Raw genomic sequence first — 24,799 nt, 5'->3', positions numbered from 1 at the left:
TACAGGGGCTTGACAGCTGTTGCAAAACTACAACCCCCAGTATGTCCCCACTGTCAAGGCATGCTGGGAGTTGTAGTTTTGCAATAGCTGCTGTTTGCTGCGTGGGCGGGTTTTAGCAGAAAGCACTGCTCTTCTGCCTGCGCTCCACAGTCTGTACGGTGAAAAATTCAGCGTCCAACCCCTTCCTCACCTAACAGCTGAGCTGCAGCCAACCCTCCTTCCCTCACAACCAATAGTAGGGAGAGGGTGTGCTGCGGCTCAGCCAATGGCTTGGTGTGTGCTGACTCGGCACGTTGGTCAGCTGTGAGGGACGGTGAATCTTATGAGGCGCAGGATTTTTCACCACAGGCAAATGTAACGAGTAACTCTCCCTCAGGACCCCGCCCTCTCTTCTCTGTGGAATGCGTCAGGACGTCTAAAGCACGTAGCTGTGGTGTGACGTCAGACGCCGGCATGAGATCAGTTTTCGCAAGTGTCCGTAACTCCAGGAGCAGGTAGAGGGGTTTGTTTTCCTTCCTCATTGTCAGCGTTGTGTACACTGTGTGAGCGGCCTCGCGTTTTCTTTATCCCCGAAGATTTCCTTGCGTATTACTTTACTTTCCATAAGAGGATAGTAACGTACTATGACGTCATTTACACTGCATATTTTATAATATTTATATGTATGTGTATGTGTGTGTGTGTGTGTGTGTATATATATATATATATATATATATATATATATATATATATATGCCCACAGCATTTCCTCAGCATCACTGATATTTGAAAATACTTTTGACATGTAGATTGGAAGTTAATGCCATCAGCTGCTGCAAAACTACAAATCCCAGCATGCCCAGACAGCCTTTGTGCTGGAAGTTGTAGTCTTGCCGCAGCTGGAGACACTCTGGCTAGTCTATAAAGTAAATCATACTGGTCGGATGGCCGAGGAGTCAAGAATGCTGCCATGCACGTCACAGGCTTAAAACTTGCGATCGCATTGGGTCTAAGGAGTGAGACCTGCTGCAATCTAAATGTTTGACGTGTCTGGACAACGCATCAAAAAAAAATTCAGATGACAGTAACACTTTAACATGCCTGGAAATTTTAGTTTTTGCTTTTTCATTATTTCCACCTTTTTTATGTTATTTCATTACTCGTCATTTTTATGCCATTTCGCTGTGTGGATAACCTGACCTGTTATCTTTATTCCTCTGGTCCAATCACAGTGGGATTTGCAAAGTTTTCTGTGTACGGAGCTGTTAGGGCTCATTTTAATAACAGATTGGACTCTTTGGTCACTTTATGTGGGATGTGAGGTAACAAAACAATCCCTTTATAACCCCAGGACATATACGTCCTTGTAGCTGCCGTGTACCTGCATACACGAATTCTCACTGCACTCCGGGACGCTGCTCACAAGATCCGTGGCAAGCGAGTCAGTCTGACTTGGCAGCATTAACCCTATAGATGCCGTGGTCAGTACTGGCCACGACATCTATATAATTGAAAGGGGATGTGATCGTGAGTTCCAGGTTGTTGCCATGGCAACAGGAAGCCAGCTGATGTCCTCCTGTGAGGGGCAGCCATAGGCTGGATCTCACAGGGGAACTGTCAGTATATACTGACCGTTATATTATACTGCAGTATAACAGATACAAAGTATTAAAATAAGATGTTTTTCAATAAATGAATTACGTTTATAATAAATGCCTCTTCCAAATACATATAAAAAAAAAAAAACTATACCTAATGGGTATTGTACCCTAAAATGTTACTTATCCCACATGATATACTGTAACAAAAAAAGGAAAAATTGCCAATTTTTGTCCAAAAAGTGGAATAAAAATTATCAAAAATAGCACTAATAAAAAGTATAACTCATCCTGCAATAAATGGGGTCGGTCAAAAAAAAATTATTATTTTACCGGAACATGGCAACACAAAAGGGGGGGAGGATTTTGCTGTGAAAAGTAAAAAGGACACACCCCTGTCTGTATAAGGACTCACCGGTTACAATGAATATCGGAGCCATGAGGTATAAAGAACTGCCTGTAGAGCTCAGACAGGATTGTCCTATCCTGATAATTCTTAAATGGAAAAAGTTTGGAATAATAAGGATTCCCTCCTAAAGCTGGAGAGAAGGTCCTTGGTAAGTGAGATGACCAAGAACCCAGTGGTAATTCTGAAGCTGGTAAAAGCAGCTTCTGAGCAATGTGAGATTTGTCAGCAGAGGGAGCAGAGCTGTGATGTTGGAGGTGCCCCAGGCTTTCAATCATGCTCGAGTAGGTATGAATACAGCTGTAGCTGGACTACCTGAGGATGCTGCACGCCCTGGGACTACTTGGGGTTCATTTCTATACAATGTGGGACATTTTATTTATTTATGTTTATATCTGTTTTTGGCACTTTGCAGGACAGCCAGACATGGTGAGAAAACTGATTTTACCCAATATAACGTATTGCTAACCGTTTTATAGGGTAAAATCTGCTGACAACTTCCCTTTAATCACCTATCTGGAAATTTCAAGCTTTAGATATTTGTTTGTTTCTTGATTTGTTTTCGAATTATTCATTTCGAATTATTCATTTTTAAAGTTCGTCCTGACTTTTGGATCACCTGGTACATATACAGCCTGAGTATCACTCATGTGCCATTATATTGCACATACTCATTAGGCCATATAACAGCTGTTGTACTAAATGAATAAAGTAAAGTAAATAGTGCACAGGTGACTGTTTGTTTGGATATGTGACAGTATACGCATACACACATGTACGCTGTATACCTATGCCCGGGCTGCAAAAGATACAGAAAATAAACTTTTAACTCGGCCGCACGCTGGGGACGGGGGAGGATAGCAGTCAGCCTATCACCGGCCGGAGCAATGCCCCGCCCCGGCCAGTGATGGGCTGAGCCCACTGTCATGTAAGAAGCCGGCTTTTTACATGACAGTGGGCTCAGCCTATCACTGGCCAGAGCGGGGCATCACTCCGGCTGGTGATAGGCTGACGGCTGTCCACGTTCCAGTCCCCTGCGTGCGGCCGAGGTGGGTGAGTTAAAAGTTTTATTTTTGTATCTTTTGCAGCCCGGGCATAGGGATACAGCGTACAGCAGTGGTCTCAAACCTGCGGACCTCCAGCTGGGACCTCCAGCTGTTGCAAAACTACAACTCCCAGCATGCCCGGACAGCTGTTGGCTGTCCGGGCATGCTGGGAGTTGTAGTTTTGCAACATCTGGAGGTCTGCAGGTTGGAGACCACTGGCGTACAGTATAGAGTTCCAGCGCCTGGTGGCCCCCATCAGAGAGGAGGGCAGTGCTTGACATCTGTGAGTAGTACCCCGCTGGGCTGATCCTTAAGTGGGGGGAGCAGAACAGTGCTGGTGGGTAAACATAGGATTAGTTCCCCGATGTGGGAACAGCGCTGCGCTAATACATTCCCGAGGGGGAGGGGCCCAACCGGTATTGCGGAAAATTCATATCGTGCAGCCCAAAAAAATTCAGAATGAACTGGTATACCGCCCAGCCCTATACTCAAGTTAATATTGGCAAAATGTAGTCTTGCTTTTTTATGTCTCTGCGTCAACAGTGGGGTCCTCCTGGGTCTCCTGCCATAGTGTTTCATTTCATTTAAATGTCGACGGATAGTTTGATCTGACACTGATGCTCCCTGAGCCTGCAGGACAGCTTGAATATCTTTGGAACTTGTTTGGGGTTGCTTATCCACCATCTGGACTATCATGCGTCAAACACCTTTAATCAATTTTTCTCTTCCGTCCATGCCCAAGGAGATTAGCTACAGTGCCATGGGTTGCAAACTTCTTGATAATGTTGCGCACTGTGGACAAAGGCAAATCTAGATCTCTGGAGATGGACTTGTAACCTTGAGATTGTTGATATTTTTCCACAATTTTGGTTCTGAAGTCCTCAGACAGTTCTCTTCTCCTCTTTCTGTTGTCCTTTTTTAGTGTGGCACACACACACAATGCAAAGATTAAGTGAACTTCTCTCCTTTTTATCTGCTTTCAGGTGTTTTTTTTTTTTTTTTATATATATTACCCACACCTTTTACTTGCCCCAGGGAGTTTAAAGGAGAATTGCATTCTTGAAACAATCTTATTTAGCCACAATTTTGAAAGGGTGTCAATAATTTTGTCCAGCCCATTTTTGGAGTTTGGTGGGACATTATGTCCAATTTGCTTTTTTTTCCCTCCCTTTTTTGGTTTAGTTCCAATACACACAGAGGGAATAAATATGTGTATAGCAAAACATGTGTTACTGCAATCCTCTTCTCTGAGAAATACTTCATTTTCTTGAAAAATTTCAGGGGTGCCAAGATTTTCAGCCATGACTGTATGTTTCTAACCATTTACTGTTTTAGCCTAGTTATACCCACTGAGATACTGTGACGCACCTGAGGCCTTTGGGATCTCTTGACCATAATCCAGTTATTGAACAATAAGGCTGGGTTCACACCAAGTTTTGTACTTACGGTTCCCGTATACGGCTGGGAGGAGGCGGGGACAGGGCTTAATTGCGGCGCCTGCACTCAGCCGTATAGGGGTACCATAGTTAATGCATGTCTATGAGCCGACCGGAGTGAACCACAGCCTCCGGTCGGCTGCATTTTCGTCCGTAAGCGGTTTCCCGACCGCAGGCAAAAAACGTGGTCGACCGCGTTTTTGCCTACAGTCGGGAAACCGCATACAGCCGAAAACGCAGCCGACCGGAGGCTGTGGTTCACTCCGGCCGGCTCATAAGCATGCATTAAATACGGTTCCCCTATACGGCTGAGTGCGGGCGCCGTGATTAAGGCCTGCTCCTCCCAGCCGTGTACTGGAACCGTAAGTACAAAACGTGGTGTGAACCCAGTCGGCTTCTTGATAGAGGAAATCAATTCCACACTATTTGTTTGTTTTACCTTATATCCATGCCTGTGATCCCAATCTCATGCATCCCCCATGGTGAATTATGTCTTAATGCAGAATGTTTCCTGATGCTTAAAGGTCATTATTCTGAAAATGTGTGTGTGTATATGTGTGTGTGTGTGTATGTATGTATGTATGTATGTATATATATATATATATATATATATATATATATAACAATGCATTCAGAAAGTCTTCAGACATCTTTTTTTTTCACATTTTGTTATTGTGCCTTGTACAAAAAAATAAATAGGTCCCCCACCCCATCATTCTGCGTTTTTATTAAAAAAAACTTTTTAAAACTTGTACAGAGGAAATGTGGTGCAGTTGCCCATAGCAACCAATCAGACTGCTTTTTCAATTTTTAAAAGGGCCACTGAAGCAGTCTGGTTGCTATGGGCAACTGACCCACTTTTCCTCTGCACAACTTTTAATAAATCTCCCCCAATATCCCAAAATGACAGTGGAAATAAAATGTTTGATACCGTATATACTCGAGTATAAGCCGACCCGAGTATAAGCCGAGACCCCTAATTTCAACCCAAAATCCCAGGAAAAGTTATTGACTCGAGTATAAGCCTAGGGTGGGAAATACATCATCCCCCCCCTATCATCATCCAGACCCGTCATTAACATCCTCATCATCATCACCGCCTGTCATCATCCAGACCCTCATCATCATCATCACCTGTCATCATCCCCTTGTCATCATCCCACACATCCCCCCCCTTCATCATCCCCTTGTCATCATCCCACACATCCCCCCCTTCATCATCCCCTTGTCATCATCCCACACATCCCCCCCTTCATCATCCCCTTGTCATCATCCCCACCCCCCTTCATCATCCCCACCCCCCTTCATCATCCCCACCCCCCTTCATCATCCCCACCCCCTTCATCATCCCCCCCTTCATCATCCCCCCCTTCATCATCCCCCCCTTCATCATCCCCCCCTTCATCATCCCCTTGTCATCATCCCACACACCCCCCTTCATCATCCCACACCCCCCCCCCTTCATCATCCTCTTCTCATCATCCGCCCTCAGTGGTCTTCAACCTGCGGACTTCCAGAGGTTTCATAACTACAACTCCCAGCAAGCCCGGGCAGCCATCGGCTGTCCGGGCTTGCTGGGAGTTGTAGTTTTGAAACCTCCGGAGGTCCGCAGGTTGAAGACCACTGCGGCCTTCGACATCATCCAGCCCCCTCTCACCCCCCTTTAGTTCTGTACAGTACTCACCTCCGCTCGGCGCTGGTCCGGTGCTGCAGGGCTGTCCGTTGAGGAGGTGGTCCGGTGGGATAGTGGTTCCGGGCTGCTATCTTCACCGGGGGCGCCTCTTCTCCGCGCTTCCGGCCCGGAATAGAGGCGTTGCCTTGACAATGACGCAGAAGTACGTTGGCAATGAACGTACCTCTGCGTCGTTGTCAAGGCAACGTGACTATTCTGAGGCCGGGCCCGAAGCGCTTAGAAGAGGCCTCCCCGGTGAAGATAGCAGCCCGGAACCACTATCCCACCAGACCACCTCCTCTCCGGACAGTCCTGCAGCACCGGACCAGCGCCGAGCGGAGGGGAGTACTGTACAGAACTAAAGGGGGGTGAGAGGGGGCTGGATGATGTCGAAGGCCGCAGTGGTCTTCAACCTGCGGACCTCCGGAGGTTTCAAAACTACAACTCCCAGCAAGCCTGGACAGCCGATGGCTGCCCGGGCTTGCTGGGAGTTGTAGTTTTGAAACCTCTGGAGGTCCGCAGGTTGAAGACCACTGCGGGTGGAGAGTTCACTCGAGTATAAGCCGAGGGGGGTGTTTTCAGCACGAAAAATCGTGCTGAAAAACTCGGCTTATACTCGAGTATATACGGTACCTTTGCTAATTTATTAAAAAAGGGAAATACAAAATCTTACTTTGACATAAGTATTCAGACCCTTTACTCATACCGGTGATATGCTGACGGCTCTTTGACGTTCCTGATCCCAGGAAGCAGCAAGAGGATCGCAGCGGAGGACCTTGAGGCTGATACCGGAGCAACGAGGGAAAAGTAGGAAGGGGAGTTAAAGTTTAGTTTGTTTATTTTTGCAGCCCGGGCACAGGAATATGTAAAATTCATGCAGTACAGATGTCCTTTTAAGGGGCTTTTTTCTCTAACTTCAAAGGGGCTTTTGTGTGACTTTTACTTAGAAGAGGCTTCTTTCTTGCACAAAAAAGCCCAGATTTGGTAGCATTCTGCAGTGATGGTTGACTTTCTGGAAGTTTCTCCCATCTGCACAGAGGATCCAGAACCATTGGGTTCTTGATCATCTCACTTTCCAAGGCCCTTCCCTCCAGCTTTAGGCTGGGTCCACACTACGTTTTGTCCCATACGGGAGCGCATACGGCAGGAGGGAGCTAAAACCTCGCGCTCCCGTATGTGACCGTATGCGCTCCCGTATGTCATTCACTTCAATGAGCCGACCGGAGTGAAACGTTCGGTCCGGTCGGCTCATTTTTGCGCCGTATGCGCTTTTACAACCGGACCTAAAACCGTGGTCAACCACGGTTTTAGGTCCGGTTGTAAAAGCGCATACGGCTCAAAAATGAGCCGACCGGACCGAACGTTTCACTCCGGTCGGCTCATTGAAGTGAATGGCATACGGGAGCGCATACGGTCACATACGGGAGCGCGAGGTTTTAGCTCCCTCCTGCCGTATGCGCTCCCGTATGGGACAAAACGTAGTGTGGACCCAGCCTTAGGAAGGGTCCTTGTTGCACCAAACTTCTTGTATTTAAGAAATATCAAGACAGGAGAAAATCCTGTATCTGAGCTCTATAGGCAGTTCTTTGCACCTCATGGTTTCATTTTTGCTCTGATATGCATTGTAACCTTTGAGAACTTTATATTGACAGGGGTGTGTCTTTTCATATCGTGTCCACTCAACTGAATTTACCATAGGTGACTCCAATCAAGGTGTAGAAATAACTCAAAGAACAATAGAAATGGGAGGAGCTAGAGCTAAAGTTCAAGTGTCATAGCAAAGGGTCTCAATACTTATGTCCATGGGAAATTTTTAGTTTTTCTTTAATAATAAACTTCAAAAAAAATTCTAAATTCTGTTTTCTGAACATAACGAAATAAAAAAAAAAAATTGAAGACTTTTAAACTGCAATTTATATGCAAAAAGATTATTTACTGTTGAAACATGTAAAACTACAGATTTGTTTGACATAGGTCAATAAAATTCACTCAATCCTGTCTTTTGTGTGTCGACACATATACACTGTGAGAATATATTGGACTGGAATTAAAGGTTGCCCATGGTGGTCTGACACCCTGAATACTATTGTAACCAGAATAAGGGTATGCTACCTCACACTTTGATACTATAATTATGTTCTTTGACAGGTCACATCGCGGACGGCCATAGCTTTAGCTGCAGACTTTCTACCATGGAGCTGACGCTGCGATCTACATACTGCTGTGTGAGGCATATGCGCTCCATAGCTGCAAAGAGGCCACGCACTGGAGGTAAGAGCTTGGTTATGAATGGCACAGCCCAGGGTGGTGTGGAGACACACGTTCCAGAGTAGACTTCAGACTTCAGCTGCTTTTTGAACCTTTTCTATCAAAATGTCTAATCCCCATCAGACTTGATAATGTGTGAAAACCAAAATAAGGCAGATACCTCATGGTATTCTCTTATAACTGACATGGGATTGGTAGCAGTGGGTAATAGCTCTTTGTAATACCTGACCTAGTTTCCATCTACGTGGCTCTCCTGAGCCTAACTATGGGAATCATTTATTGTGCATGTATAAAACTTCACCAACGTAGGGCTACACAGATGGATGTAGTCCAGTAATTCACTGATGGGAGTCACGAGGATAATCTGACAAAAGAATCAGCGAACAAAATCCTCCTGATCTATCAAAATAGGCTTAAAACATAACCTTTAATATCATGTACTAAAAGATACCATATAACAAAAAAATAGAAAAAGGGAAAAACAGTGCAACACAAAAAAAAGTTTATTGCCGGGAGCCCAGGGGTGTAGTATCAAATTGACTTAGTAGTCCAGATAGAAGATTGTCAGCTGGTTAATAGGACACACAACGTAAACCCCTATATGTAAATGAGGTAGTGCGGGTACTAATATCAAGATAAATTCAGATGTTTTATATAAGTATAAGCGGTTAGATGGAAAGAGGGGAGGGATTAGTGCCCACTAGCGTTGAGATCCCCCGTCCCTCTGTCCCTGCCTTTTGAGGGACCCACCTCCTTAAAGGGTAGCTCCCACCATCCTATTTTTAATTTTTTTGCTAGCCCGTTCACTCCTCCCCCGCCCCGCATACCCTTTTCCCTCATTACACTTGCAATTACTGCAGAGTCCGGCAGCAGGCGTGCAGGGACAGCGGCGGCGATGTGAGGGAGGAGTGGCCTCCCAGCCAGTGGCCGGGGAGCCAATGCGCTTGCTCCCGCTTGTCTGACAGGCAGGGAGCGAGTGAGTGCAGCCTAACTGAAAAAGGACTGATAGCCACGCCAAAATCAGTCCTTTTTCAGTGGCCGGTTTTTAAATGTAAATTAAACCTTTTTAATGAAAAAAATAATATAAAAGTATATTAGAGATATGTTGTAGTACATAAGTACTACAACATATCAAAAAATAAAGTTGGTGACAGTGCCCATTTAACATGGTGGCCTCAACCACGGTACCAGATCCTGCACTACCTAAGTGAGGGAGAAAAACAGTAAACTGAGTGATACAGCAAAGAAAGGGTCAGATACACACTCCGGGTTCCACAATACCCCAAAAATGCCAAATTAATATGTGCTACATACATGTGCAATAAAATCACCAATGCAGCCAAAAAATTCCCAGTTCCAACACGTTTCACCTGTCAAGTTTGTACAGGATCATCAGGGAGAGGACATTGGCAACAAGCAAAATATGATGGTGATATAAAAAAGGCAACAATGACTTGGTGCACTGATAGTAAATACCTGATGACAATATGGATATACACTGGTACTAAAGCACAGCATATCCAATGGATAATCGCATTGCCCGCAACTTCAGCACTGAGTCTCTCAGGGTTGCTAAGTATCCATCCTGGTGGTGTGCCATTACACACCACAGGCTTTATCTTCTTTCACTGCTATCATGTATTAACTATACATTTTCATTCACTATCCATTCTTCTATGTCAGTGAACTGAGTCGGACTTACCATTGGTTTCTTGTTTGCACATACTTTGAGAGCTTTTAATATCTTTTACTGTGGCGCTGACTGTTTAAGACTGTAATGGTTATATCAATATTGTATCTGTTGTTATTGGGCTATGAATGACTTCCCAGCAATTTGCTGCAGTCCATCTGCATCGGGCTGTGTAACAATTGATAATTGTACTGTGGTGCTGTTTATTTAATATCAGACGGCATTTACTATTAGGCTACTAACATTATCCCAGTTGTTTTTGGTACGGTTGATTATTATGCTGCGCTTTAGTACCAGTGTATATCCATATTGTCATTAGGTATTTGCTATCAGTGCACTAAGTCATTGTTGCCTTTTTTTTTATATCCCCATCATGATATTTTGCTAGTTGCTAATGTCCTCTCCCTGATGAGCCTGTACAAACTTGACAGGTGAAATGTGTTGGAACTGGGATTTTTTTGGCTGCATTGAGGATTTTATTGCACCTGTGTGTTTCACATGTTTGTTTGACATTTTTTGTGTATTGTGGAGCCCCGGAGTGTGTATCTGACGCTTTCTTTGCTGTATCGCTCAGTTTGTTTTTGTCCCTCACTTAGGTAGTGCAGGGAACGGCACCGTGGTTGAGGTCACCCTGTTAAGGAGGTGCGTCCCTCAAAAGGCAGGGACAGAGGGACGGGCATCTTAACCCTAGTGGGCACTAATCCCTCCCCTCTTTCCATCTAACAGTTTATACTTATAGAACATCTGAATTTTATCTTGATATTAGTACCCGCACTACCTCATTTATATATAGGGGTTTACATTGTGTATCCTATCCTATCTGCACTACAAAGTCCATTTGATACTACACCCCTGGGCTCCTAGCAATACACTTTTTAGTGTTGCACTGTTTTTCACTTTTTGTAATTTTTATTACTTTTTACTTTACTTCTACCTGGACAGGAGTAGCATATGTCAAATAGCTGTTTAGTTTTCATGGTTGCTTTTAACCATTAGAAAAAACACTACATGGATTGGTCTCCAATGCCAGCTGCAGAAGAGGGTTGTAAGCTGAATGGTGTCTCTAATAAAGATGCCAATCTAGTAGCATGGTGAACCTCCTGGGGCCTTCTGAACTGCAGCAATTCATGGTAGCATAGCTGAAGAAATTGCTCTGTGAGAGTATTGCCCAATGTAGACAGGATAGCTTCTTGCAGTTGCCTTGAATATATGCAGGGGACATGCTCTGAACAGCCTTTGTTCATTGTACCAGGGATTTTCTATAGGCATAGGGTCTGGGGGCTGTGAACAGCTTGGGAGGTAAAGAAAATTCTCTTTTTACATTCCTACAAAAAATCCATTACTATATGACCCTTTTGGATGGTGTATTGTCCTTCTGAAAATATTCTTCTGCCACAGGATAACAGCTGCCATGAAGGGATGGGCTTGGTCATCCATAACGTTTAGATAAGCCCAAATATCCATCCACAGGTATCAGAACCCAGGGTGTACTTGACTGCGTACTGCTTGTTTATTAGAATTATTGAGATCCTCCCCTGACCCCTTTTGTCAACAATGTTTATGTCCATGTGACTCCTCTTTTGCTAGATAATTTTTCTCAGTCACCATTTGCTATATCACTACATCATTCTTTGATTAACCCCTTAATGACCAAGCCCATTTTCACCTTAAGGACCAGGCCAATTTTATTTTTACATTTTTGTCTTTTTCCTCCTCTCCTTCGAAAATCCATAACTCTTTTATATTTCCATCTACAGACCCATATAAGGGCTTGTTTTTTGCGTGACCAATTGCCCTTTGTAATAAAACCTCTCATTTTACCATAAAATGTACGGCGAGCCCCCCAAAAAATTTTTAGGGAGGATATTTAAATGAAAACCAAAATTTTGCACATTTTGAAGGGGTTCGTTTTCACACTGAACAATTTATGGTAAAAATGACATGTGTTCTTTATTCTGTGGGTCAATATGATTAAAATGATACCCATGGCTAGATACTTTTATATTTTTGTACCGCTTAAAAAAAAAATCAAACTTTTTGTGCAAAATCAGAAATCTAAAATCACCCTATTTTGACCACCTATAACTCTTTCATTTTTCCATATATAGGGCAGTATGAGGGCTCATTTTTTGCGCTGTCATCTGTACTTTTTTTTAGGTACCACATTTGCATACATAAAACTTTTAGATAATTTTTTAGAACATTTTTTTGAATAAAATGTGACAAAAGCAGCATTTTTGGACTTTTTAATTTTTTACGTTTACGCCATTCACCGTACGGGATCATTAACATTAAATTTTGATAGTTCGGACATTTATGCACGTGGCGATACCAAATATGTTTGTTTAAAAAAAAATTACACTTTTTGGGGGTAAAATGGGGAAAAGGGACAATTTTGATTTCTATTGGGGGAGGGGATTTTTCACTTTATTTTTTATACTTTTTTTTTAACATTTTTCAACTTTTTTTTTACACTTATGTCCCTTTAGGGGACTATCTATAGCAATCCATTGATTGCTAATACTGTGCAGTGCTATGCATAGGACACAGCACTGCTCAGTATTATCAGCCATCTTCTGCTCTGGTCTGCTCGATCTCAGACCAGAGCAGAGACCCCGGGAGACTGCCGGAGCCAGGTGAGGGGACCTCCGGCCGCCATGCCGGATGATATGATCGCTGCAGGCGATCCAATCATCCAATCAAAGTACCGCAATGCCGCAGATGCCGTGATCTGTATTGATGACTGCATCTGAGGGGTTAATGGCGGACATCCGCCATGTATGACGCAAGCACCCTTCCGATGCTCGCGGTCATACACAGGACGTAAATGTACGTCCTGGTGCGGGAAGTCCCGCCAAACCAGGACGTACATTTACATCCATGGTCGTTAAGAGGTTAAAGCCCACAAGGCTAGCAGTTTGTGAAACATTGACCCTGCCTGGCAGGTCTAGCACAGATGACCACGGGTTGTTCGAAGTCGCACAGATCACTCTATTTTCCTTTTCTGTGAATTCACACTGAAACTGATCCTCAGAAAACGTACTTGATTTTATGCTGCCCTACATGGGTCACATGTCTATTAGAACATATGCTAATTCTTGATTGGTGCTTCTCTGTATGGAAATTTAAATGACCATTCAGTATAAGAAGTGTGCCCAAATGACCTGACAAAAAAAGGTTTTCATTCATATGACCTCTATACTATTGGCCACTGGAATCTACACTATTGTTTTGCACCTCTGAACAATAAACTTTGTAATATATCTTATCAGAGAAAAATGCCTTGTGTTGCACATACAAAATAAGTTTGAAGCTCACTGAGGGATCAGTTGCATGCTACACATACAAGTCTTTAAGAATGGGAGCGGTGAGAAGGAGAATGGGAGGGGGATTGATTGAAATGAGTGCAAATCGGGTCTGCAAAGAGTTTTGCAGTCCTTCACATTTATTTTGCTGTGCTTAATAGTGCAGTAGTCTATAACAATATATATGCATGTTTTCTCTTAACAGTTTTTAATGTGTTGGGTTCTTCAACAAGACATATACAGGAAAGGACCACATTTTCATCAGTGGGGAAGAAACTCTTCTTTGACACTCATGCAGTTGTTCAGATCCTGGAGGCCAAAGGTAACTGCTAATCCATGTGGCTTATTATTGTACCGTGTATTATGGTTCATGATATTCTACATTTTTATCTCATGTTTTTTTGGCTCAGGATTTACAACCCAGCAGTCGGAGATGATCATGTCGGCATTGCTTAAAATTCTGAATGTCAACAGGGACCTCATATATCAGGACATGGTTTCCAAAGTACAGCAGGTTAGACACATTTGGGAGATACCAATGTCTTCTGTATACATGCAGTTTAAAGCCTATCCATGAATAAGGGGACAAGGTAAAATGTTTTTCTTTTGTAGGAGCCATGGTGATCAAGAAGCAAAGATTTGATTTTGCGATTTAACTTCTGTCTAAGCTTTAGTAACAGTAATTGAGCATGGCACATTCATAGTCACATTAAATATTGCCTCCTATAGTGCCCTAATAATTAGCAGTATGGCAGCTACATACCACGCCACAGTATCCACGTAATAGTTTAAGACAGCATCCAGATTTGGTACCCTTTATAGTCCATGAGCAGCAAAATCAGCAGCAGAAAATCTTCAGCAAAATAAGCATGTGTAAACTCTACATAAATTTATCATACTGTGACCAGATAAACCAGGGCTGCCCATTTAGGTTGAGCCACCAAAAAAGATAGAGGCATCTTGAACAAAGACATGCTGGTCTTTATTTTGCTAAAGTATCTTGGAGTAACCTGTTAGCTGGCATAGACTTCAGCAACAGTTCATGCCAATTTGTGCCACCCCCGTCTAATCTCCACGTGCTTAAAAAAAAAAAAAAAAAGTCAATGGCGCAAAAGTAGAAAATTTGCAAAAAATGTGCACGTTTTTTTGACCAAGAAACTGCCACACACAGTTCAATACATTTTAGCCCCTAAAATGTTTCCTCCCTGGAGGGCTATTAGCGTGTAGTTTGATATCTCTAGTCATCTAGGGTAGTGATGGAATTGTGGCTAAGAAGGGGTTAATACGAACATCGGTAGTGGTCTGAGGCCATGAAAGGGATGTCAGCTTCCCATTGGTCTTAGTTTTTGGTCAAGTTACTACCAGCAAGCATTGCTTTCCCATAAAGCTAACTGAGGGTCTGTGTTTCTTTTTGCTTACAGGAGATCAGTCTTCAGCAGGTCATGTCACACATTGCCTCCACAAAAAAGGACATGATCATCTTGGAGAAAAGTGAATTCTCAGCTCTCAGAGCAGAAAATGAGGTAATATTAGAGATTTCTAACATTCTGACACCCCCTGAATTCACGTGGGTTGTCCAACACCCCATTTCAAGAAATTTCTGTTGTCTAGCTGCCCTAAAGATGCTAGTGGTCATAGATGACAAGGGGGGGGGGGGAAAGGATCAGTCCTGGTGGACTCCAAGGTGCCCGTTCCATTGTTCACACTCAAGAATTTTCTATCAGAGGTGCCCGACAGCAACTTGTTCTCCTCTTAGCATTGAGAATGCAAGCAAAGTATTCATATTTGTATGGAGTGTTGAGAGGAATAGCTATTGATAGAACAAGTACTCGGCCGACAGCTATCTGAGTTATATGGCTTTCACCTCTCGCCTCATCTATATTAAAGGGGAACTCCGCTGCCCCATGATTCGAAACATTTTGATCCGAATGCTTGGAGCTGGCGGCAGGGGGTCGTGACGTCATGACCACGCCCCTCGTGAGGTCACACCATGCCCCCTCAATGCAAGTCTATGATCCACCCGTGATTTGTGTAGCACCCGGCGTTCGTTTAGAACGCGGGGTGCGGGTGGTGGGGTCTTGACGTCACACCCACTCCCCTCATGACGTCATGCAACACACCCTCAATGCAAGTCTATGGGAGGGGGTGTGGCGACCACTCGCCCTCCCATAGACTTGCATTGAGGGGCATGGTGTGACGCCACGAGGGGCGTGGCCATGACGTCACAACCCCCTGCCGCCCGCTCCAAGCATTCGGATCAAAATGTTCCGAATCATGGGGCAGTTGAGTTCCCCTTTAATATAGATGAGGCGAGAGAGGAAATGGCCATATAACTCAGATCCCCTATGCTTTTGGATAGGGGGATGAGATGTCTAGGGGCAGAGTACCCCTCCAATACCATGTTTTATACAATTGCTGATATCAAGGAATTCTTGGATTATCACGTTACTGACATGTCTAGGAAAGTCAATCAAAAAGACAATTTTTTTCTTGTTGTCATAGTTGATATACATCCCTTGCATTCCAGAAACTTTCTTTTGTGCATTACTTACTTGCATGTATGTGTGTCGTTTTTATTTATTTTCCCTTTTTTCCTTTTTACCCACTTTTTTTTTCTTTCTAACTTCATCAGTAGTGACCCTTTGGACAAGAGAGTAGCATAGAGCAGTAGAGGGAAGAAGCAGGTTATTTAGAAGAAAGGGTTTTGCTGCTGCTAGACCCCTCAAGCAACATGCCGGATATTGTTGTTTTTTACCCCTGATTTTTGCAGTTTAAAGAGTCTGGTGACCCCATGATCCGCTAAAGGTGGTGGGATTGAACAACTTTTACCTTGTGTGTAGGCACCTTTAAGACTATGGCTGCACAGAAGTGTAAAATCCCATGTGACATGCATTTAAGTCACACCTACGGTATGTCACACCTAAAAATCTTTAAATTGAAAAAGTCTGTGAAAATTAAAAATGGGAGACAGTATGGTTCAGTAACTGTTGCCTGTGCCTAACTTAAGGATTATAGAGAAGCTAAATAAAAAGTGATAACCTGTATAAATGCAGTTCAGTTTGACTGGTCTGACTTCTGGTTTCCTTAATTCATTGCTGTTTATACAATTTTGGGTAAAAATACTTTAACGTTGGTGTTTGTTTTATGTATTCAGAACTGTTTACATTTTTTTCTTTTTTAGAAATTAAAGAGCGAGCTAGAGCAACTGAAGAAACAATCGATTGTGAGTGTTATACCTGGTTTTCCTTCTTTTAAGCGTTTACATTTGTACAGTAAATTATATATTATCTCAATGTAGAGCAGATGTTGCAAAACTACAAATCGCAGCATGCCTGTCCAGTTGGGATACACTCATGTCGAGTGATGCAGAAGTCTTCATACATATGGAATGAGCGTGGCCTCATGTATCAAAACTGTCTGACAGGTCTAACCAAAAACTGTCTCTGTTACTAATAGCAGCCAATCACAGTGCAGCTTTTTATTTGTACATAGCAGAATAAGAAATGAAAGCTGAGTTCTGATTGGTTACAGTAACATGGGAAAAAATTTTTTCCGTTTTTAATAAACGTTTCCCACTGTTATTCCCTATAAATGAAGAGTTTTCAATTACACTTGATTTAAGAGGGTTCACCCATTTGGGAATAGATGTTCCTTCTTAAATTTAAAAAGAAAATGGGACGAAAGGGGTTCATTCTTTTCTTGAGGGAAGTGACAAAATGTGCTTGGAGACTTATAGGAAGCAAAGGGCTTGCTCTCTGTAACATCTAATGGAGATAACATCCCTACAAGTCAATGCTTAACTCCTGAAGCTTAAAGGGGTACTCCGGTGGAAAACCTTTTTTTTTATTAATTTTTTTTAAATCAACTGGTGCCAGAAAGTTAAACCGATTTGTAAATTGCTTTAAAAAAAAAAAAATCTTAATCCTTCCAGTACTTATTAGCGGCTGTATACTACAGAGGAAATGCTTTTCTTTTTGGGTTTTTCTTCTGTCACGACCACAGTGCTCTCTGCTGACACCTCTGTCCATTTTAGGAACTGTCCAGAGCAGTAGAAAATCCCCATAGCAAACATATGCTGCTCTGGACAGTTCCTAAAATGGACAGCAGAGGTAAGCAGAGAGTACTTTGCTCGTGACAGAACTGAAATCCAAAAAGAAAAGAATTTCCTCTGTAGTATTACAGCCGCTTATAAGTACTGGAAGGATTAAGATTTTTTAATAAAAGGAATTTACAAATCTGTTTAACTTTCTGGCACCAGTTGATTTTAAAAAAAGAGAAAAAAAACCTTTTCCACCGGTGTACACTTTTTTTTTATTTTTTTTTTTTTATTTTTTTTTTTTTTTATAAGGGCTTTTTACACACAACTTTTTGCTTAGGATGGTGAAGCTTGGTGATTCAGTGTGTTAGTGTTGGAGATTTAGCACCAGCATTTGCCTTTGTTTAAGGGTAGGGTCACACATGCCGTATTTTCCTGCTACAGATTTTCCTACCCATTGAAGTCAATGGGTAGCAAAATACGCAGTTGACTTTTCTACCCATTGACCCAAAAATTTGCGCTAAATTGCAAGAGCTTCCCAAAGCTGAGAGAGGCTCTCGAACTTGTGAATTCCTGCAGTATATATGCTCAGAGGGTCTCGCAGCAGCTGAGAACAGCAAACTTTTGGCAAAAGCCTCTTGTTACACTGCTCTTTACCCGAGTGCTGAGAAAAATATACTCTTGCAGCCCTAGTTCCGTCACACCATTACTCTGTGTGGGCTGACCTCTGAGGAACATACAGTTAAGTAGGCGTTCTCTAATATAATTATGTAAACCTGTCCTAATTACAACTTTGTAAAAATGACAGCTTGCACTATATAGCTTATGCTTAAAAGTCTGTGACTTCCGGCAAATGAGTCTCCAAATCGCGATGGTTCCGGAGCAGGTTGTGGGACATAAAGCAGCTGCGCATAACAACGATTAGAGGTACACTTGTACATGATGCAATTATGGCCCTAACCAAACATTCACTTCTGATAATTGCCTAGCAATTATTTGACTAACAAGCGAAATACCCATTGGTCTGCTGATCGCATCTTTTATGCAGGAACAAAAAAAATTTGTCAACAGCACAACTCCCCATATAAATAAGACTCTGTGAAACATGCCTCCAAGCAAATAAAAGTAAATTATGATTAATGGCATAGGTTTTTCCAGATCAAGTAGAGGAACAAATAATGAAAGTTAAAATAAGTCTACTAAGCTAAGTACTCATTATCTGCTCTGTGATTTGTAGTTTTTATACAGTTATGGCCGTAAATGTTGACACCCCCGAAATATTTCTAGAAAATGAAGTATTCCTCACAGAAAAGAATTGCAGTAACACATGTTTTGCTATAAACATGTTTATTCCCTTTGTGTGTTTTGAAACTTAACCAAAAAAAGGAGGGGGGAAAAAGCAAATTGGACATAATGTCACACCAAACTCCAAAAATGGTCTGGACAAAATTATTGGCACCCTTAACTTAATATTTGGTTGAACACCCTTTGGAAAAAATAACTGAAATCCGTTGCATCCTATAACCATCAATAAGCTTCTTACACCTCTCAGCCGGAATGTTGGACCATTCTTCCTTTGAAAACTGCTCCAGGTCTCTCTTATTGGAAGGGTGCCTTTTTCCAACAGCAATTTTAAGATCTCTCCACAGGTGTTCAAGGGGATTTAGATCTGGACTCCTTGCTGTCCCCTTCAGAACTCTACAGTGCTGTGTTGCCATCCATTTTTGGGTGCTTTTGGACATATATTTGGGGTCATTGTCCTGCTGGAAGACCCAAGATCTCGGACGCAAACTCAGCTTTCTGACACTGGGTTGTACAGTGCGACCCAAAATCCGTTGGTAATCCTCTGATTTCATGATGCCTTGCACACCTTCAAGGCACCCAGTGCCAGAGGCAGCAAAGCAACCCCAAAACATCATTGAACCTTCACCATATTTCACTGTAGGTACTGTGTTATTTTCTTTGTAGGCCTCATTCCATTTTAGGTAAACAGTAGAATGATGTGCTTTACCAAAAAGCCCTATCGTCGTCTCATCTGTCCACAAGATGTATTCCCAGAAGGATTTTGGCTTACTCAAGTTCATTTTGGCAAAATGTAGTCTTGCTTTTTTATGTCTGTGTCAGCAGTGGGGTCTCCTGCCATAGCGTTTAATTTAAATGTCTACGGATAGTTTGCGCTGCCACTGATGCTCCCTGAGCCTGCAGGACAGCTTGAATATCTTTGGAACTAAGTGAAGACTAAGTAAACTTCTCTCCTTTTTTATCTGCTTTCAGGTGTGATTTTTATGTCATTATGTCCAATTTGCTTTTTTCCCCTCCCTTTTTTTGGTTTAGTTCCAATGCACACAAAGGGAATAAACAATAAAAAAAAATAAAAAAAAATTATATATATATATATATATATATATATATATATATATATATATATATATATATATATATATATAAAAATATAACAATTATCATATGATAGATATAAATGGATGTAGGCAGCACACCAAAATAGGTGAAAAAATAAGTGCTTTTATTCCAAGGAAAATTGACAACGTTTCAGCGATCTCTCACCGCCATTTTCTCTCACTTGAAAATGGCGGTGAGAGATCGCTGAAACGTTGTCAATTTTCCTTGGAATAAAAGCACTTATTTTTTCACCTATTTTTTTTTGTGTGCTGCCTACATCCATATATATATATATATATATATATATATATATATATATATATATATATAATATATTAGTAAATTTGAGTAGCCGTATTAGTCCAGTGATGCAAATCAAAAAATTTTGCAGTATCTTGTAATACCTTTTTTTTTATTGGACTAACAGCATTTTGTAGAGACAAGCTTTCGGGATTCCTCCCTTTTTTAAGTCCAAAGCAAATCTAAGCTCACAAGCAGAAGACACGGGTTACATCTCACAAATATGCAGGGGTTAAGACAATAGATGTGGAGAATTGTGCAAATTCTCCAAATCTATTGTCTTAACCCCTGCATATTTGTGAGATGTAACCTGTGTCTTCTGCCTGTGAGCTTAGATTTGCTTTGGACTTGATAAAGGGAGGAATCCCGAAAGCTTGTCTCTACAAAATGCTGTTAGTCCAATAAAAAAAGGTATTACAAGATACTGCAAAATTTTTTCAGTTGCATATATATATATATATATATATATATATATATATATATATATATATAATCTATCTATCTCTATCTCCATGTGTGTATCCGTATAACCCCTTTTAACAAAAGTACATAAAAAAACACAATCTGTATTTACAGTTTTTACATGAATCTATTTTTAGGAGCCTGATTCATACTCTACATACACTTTTTCTACCCACATATACTTTACATCACTCTGGGAGATTACCATCATATATTTTTTTTAGAATAGATCCATTACTGTAGTATTTATTGTAAATAATTTTACAATAGCTACAGAGTGACAAAATGATTGTACTAAATCTTTGGAAATTATTGGCATCATAATGGTTGTATACTCCAAAAACAATAGCAATTGGTGGTGTGACAAGCAGCTTTTCTGCAAAACACTACAGTTACCTATATAAATTCTTGTCATGTAAGTATTAACTTGAGCAACACTAGATTCTCTGCACTGACAAATCTTATAATTAAATTTTTTTTGTTACCTTTTAAGGATGAAATTGTCAAGGTCCGTGCAAATAACAAATTAGATTTTAATTTGGAGAAAAGCGAAGTAAAAGAAATGGTAAGCATTTTCTCTGTTTATACAGTCGGGTCCATGAATATTGGGACATCGGCACAGTTCTAACATTTTTGGCTCTATACACAACCACAATGGGTTTGAAATGAAATGAACAAAATGTGCTTTAACTGGAGACTGTCAGTTTTAATTTGGGGGTATTTACATCCAAATCAGGTGAAGGGTGTAGGAATTACAACAGTTTGCATATGTGCCTCCCACTTGTTAAGGGACCAAAAGTAATAGGACAATGGACTTCTCAGCTGTTCCATGGCCAGGTGTGTTTTTTTATTCCCTCATTATCCCAATTACAATGAGCAAATAAAGGTCCAGAGTTCATTTCAAGTGTGCTATGTGTATTTGGAACTCTCAAGATAGGATCCAAAGAGTTGTCACTATCAGTGAAGCAAGCCATCATTAGGCTGGAAAAACAAAACAAACCCATCAGAGAGACCCAAAACATTAGGCGCGGCCAAACAACTGTTTGGAACATTCTTAAAAGGATGAAAAGCACCGATGAGCTCTGCAACACCAAAAGACCTGGAAGACCTAGGAAAACAACTGTGGTGGATAAGCGAAGAATTCTTTCCCTGGTGAAGAAAATCCCTTTCACAGCAGTTGGCCAGATCAAGATCAACACTCGCCAGGAGGTAGGTGTATGTGTGTCAAAGGCAAAAGACTTCACCAGAGTGAATACAGAGGGTTCACCACAAGATAGAAACCATTGGTGAGCCTCAAAAACAGGAAGGCCAGATTAGAGTTTACCAAATGACCTCTAAAAAAGCCTTCACAGTTCTGGAACAACATCCTATGGACAGATGAGACGAAGATCAACTTATACCAGAGTGATGTGAAGAGTAGAGTATGGAGAAGGAAAGGAACATGATCCTAAGCATACCACCTCATCAGTGAAGCATGGTGGTGGTAGTGTCATGGCATAGTGGGCATGTATGGCTGCCAATGGAATTGCTTCCTTCTCTCTTAATTATTGATGATTAGACTGCTGACAAAAGCAGCAGGATGAATTATGAAGTGTTTCGGGCAATATTATCTACTCATATTCAGCAAAATGCTTCAGAACTCCTTGGACGGCTCTTCACAGTGCAGATGGACAATGACCTAAAGCATACTGCAAAAGCAACCAGTGTTTTTTAAGGGAAATAAGTGGAATGTTATGCAATGGCCAAGTCAATCACGTGACCTGAATCCGATTTAGCATGCATTTCACTTGCTGAAGACAAAACTGAAGGGGAAAATGCCCCAAGAACAAGCAGGAACTCAAGACAGTTGCAGTAGAGGCCTGGCAGAGCATCACCCGGGATGAAACCCAGCAATGTCTAGGGATGTCTATGCGTTCCAGACTTCAGGCTGTAGTTGACTGCAAAGGATTTGCAACAAAGTATTTAAAAAGTGAAAGTTTGATTTATGATTATTATTTTGTCCCATTACTTTTGGTCCTTTAACAAATGGGAGGCACATATGCAAACTGTTGTACACCGTTCATCTGATTTGGATGTAAATACCCTCAAATTAAAGCTGAGTCTGCAGTTAAAGCACATCTTGTTCGTTTCATTTCAAATCCATTGTGGTTGTGTATAGAGCCAAAATGTTTTTGGATCTGACAGTGCCCATTTAAGGATAAGCCAACATACAGTCAGGTCCATAAATATTGGGACGTCAACACAATTCTAGAAATTTTGGCTCTATACACAACCACAATGGATTTGAAATGAAACGAACAAGATGTGCTTTAACCCCTTAACGACGCAGGACGTATATTTACGTCCTGCGCCGGCTCCCGCCGGCTGCTGAAAGTATCCCGGCTGCTCAGTCGGGCTGTTCGGGACCGCAGCTGATCGGACACCGGGAGGGCTCTTACCTGCCTCCTCGGTGTCCGATCGACGAATGACTGCTCCGTGCCTGAGATCCAGGCAGGAGCAGTCAAGCGCCGATAATGCTGATCACAGGCGTGTTAATACACGCCTGTGATCAGGATGAGAGATCAGTGTGTGCAGTGTTATAGGTCCCTATGGGACCTATAACACTGCAAAAAAAAGTAAAAAAAAAGTGTTAATAAAGGTCATTTAACTCCTTCCCTAATAAAAGTTTGAATCACCCCCCTTTTCCCATAAAAAAATAAAAGTGTTAAAAAAAAATAAAATAAACATATGTGGTATCGCCGCGTACGTAAATGTCCGAACTATAAAAATATATCATTAATTAAGCCGTACGGTCAATGGCCTACGCGCAAAAAAATTCCAAAGTCCAAAAAAGCATATTTTGGTCACTATTTATAACATTAAAAAATGAATAAAAAGTGATCAAAAAGTCCGATCAAAACAAAAATCATACCGATAAAAACTTCAGATCACGGCGCAAAAAATGAGTCCTCATACCGCCCCGTACGTTGAAAAATAAAAAAGTTATAGGGGTCAGAAGATGACATTTTTAAACGTATAAATTTTCCTGCATGTAGTTATGATTTTTTCCAGAAGTGCGACAAAATCAAACCTATATAAGTAGGGTATCATTTTAACCGTATGGACCTACAGAATAATGATAAGGTGTAATTTTTACCGAAATATGCACTGCGTAGAAACGGAAGCCCCCAAAAGTTACAAAATGGCGTTTTTTTTTCGATTTTGTCGCACAATGATTTTTTTTTCCGTTTCGCCGTGCGTTTTTGGGTAAAATGACTAATGTCACTGCAAAGTAGAATTGGCGACGCAAAAAATAAGCCATAATATGGATTTTTAGGTGGAAAATTGAAAGGGTTATGATTTTTAAAAGGTAAGGAGGAAAAAACGAAAGTGCAAAAACGGAAAAACCCTGAGTCCTTAAGGGGTTAACTGCAGACTCAGCTTTAATTTGAGAGTATTTACATCCAAATCAGATGAACGGTGTACAACAGTTTGCATATGTGCCTGTATGTTGGCTTATCCTTAAATGGGCACTGTCAGATCCAAAAACATTTTAAATGTTGTACATCTTGGAAAAACATTAACCTTTATAATATATTTCAAAAGAAAATGTTATTTCCTTTTAATAAGAATCATGGCTTATAAAATCATGCATCTGTCCAAGCTGAAGCACAGGCATGGACAAAGTCCAGTAAGTGAGGTTGGGCTAGAACTCCTCTGTGCTGTCTCCTGTCTGATGGCCCTCCTCTGTGCTCTCTCCTGTCTGATGGCCCTCCTCTGTGCTCTCTCCTGTCTGATGGCCCTCCTCTGTGCTCTCTCCTGTCTGATGGCCCTCCTCTGTGCTCTCTCCTGTCTGATGGCCCTCCTCTGTGCTCTCTCCTGTCTGATGGCCCTCCTCTGTGCTCTCTCCTGTCTGATGGCCCTCCTCTGTGCTCTCTCCTGTCTGATGGCCCTCCTCTGTGCTCTCTCCTGTCTGATGGCCCTCCTCTGTGCTCTCTCCTGTCTGATGGCCCTCCTCTGTGCTCTCTCCTGTCTGATGGCCCTCCTCTGTGCTCTCTCCTGTCTGATGGCCCTCCTCTGTGCTCTCTCCTGTCTGATGGCCCTCCTCTGTGCTCTCTCCTGTCTGATGGCCCTCCTCTGTGCTCTCTCCTGTCTGATGGCCCTCCTCTGTGCTCTCTCCTGTCTGATGGCCCTCCTCTGTGCTCTCTCCTGTCTGATGGCC

General features: G+C 41.9%; 1 protein-coding gene across 1 annotated transcript in view; it reads left to right on the top strand.

The window, feature by feature from the left end:
- Positions 1-274: 274 nt before the first annotated feature.
- MCUR1 (mitochondrial calcium uniporter regulator 1) overlaps positions 275-24,799 on the top strand; it is a 64,758-nt gene continuing 40,233 nt past the window's right edge. Inside the window, exons 1-7 of the mRNA XM_056521206.1 lie at positions 275-494; positions 8,286-8,408; positions 13,606-13,722; positions 13,811-13,914; positions 14,822-14,923; positions 16,582-16,623; positions 21,092-21,163. Coding sequence (XP_056377181.1) covers positions 8,330-8,408; positions 13,606-13,722; positions 13,811-13,914; positions 14,822-14,923; positions 16,582-16,623; positions 21,092-21,163 — 516 coding nt within the window. The 5' untranslated portion in view covers positions 275-494; positions 8,286-8,329. The remainder of the gene's footprint in view (positions 495-8,285; positions 8,409-13,605; positions 13,723-13,810; positions 13,915-14,821; positions 14,924-16,581; positions 16,624-21,091; positions 21,164-24,799) is intronic.

This window comes from Hyla sarda, chromosome 5 (genome assembly GCF_029499605.1).
Source record: "Hyla sarda isolate aHylSar1 chromosome 5, aHylSar1.hap1, whole genome shotgun sequence".
Classification (NCBI taxonomy): Eukaryota; Metazoa; Chordata; class Amphibia; order Anura; family Hylidae; genus Hyla; species Hyla sarda.
Note: the sequence above shows the minus strand (reverse complement) of the source record. Positions and strands in the feature narration are given on the sequence as shown.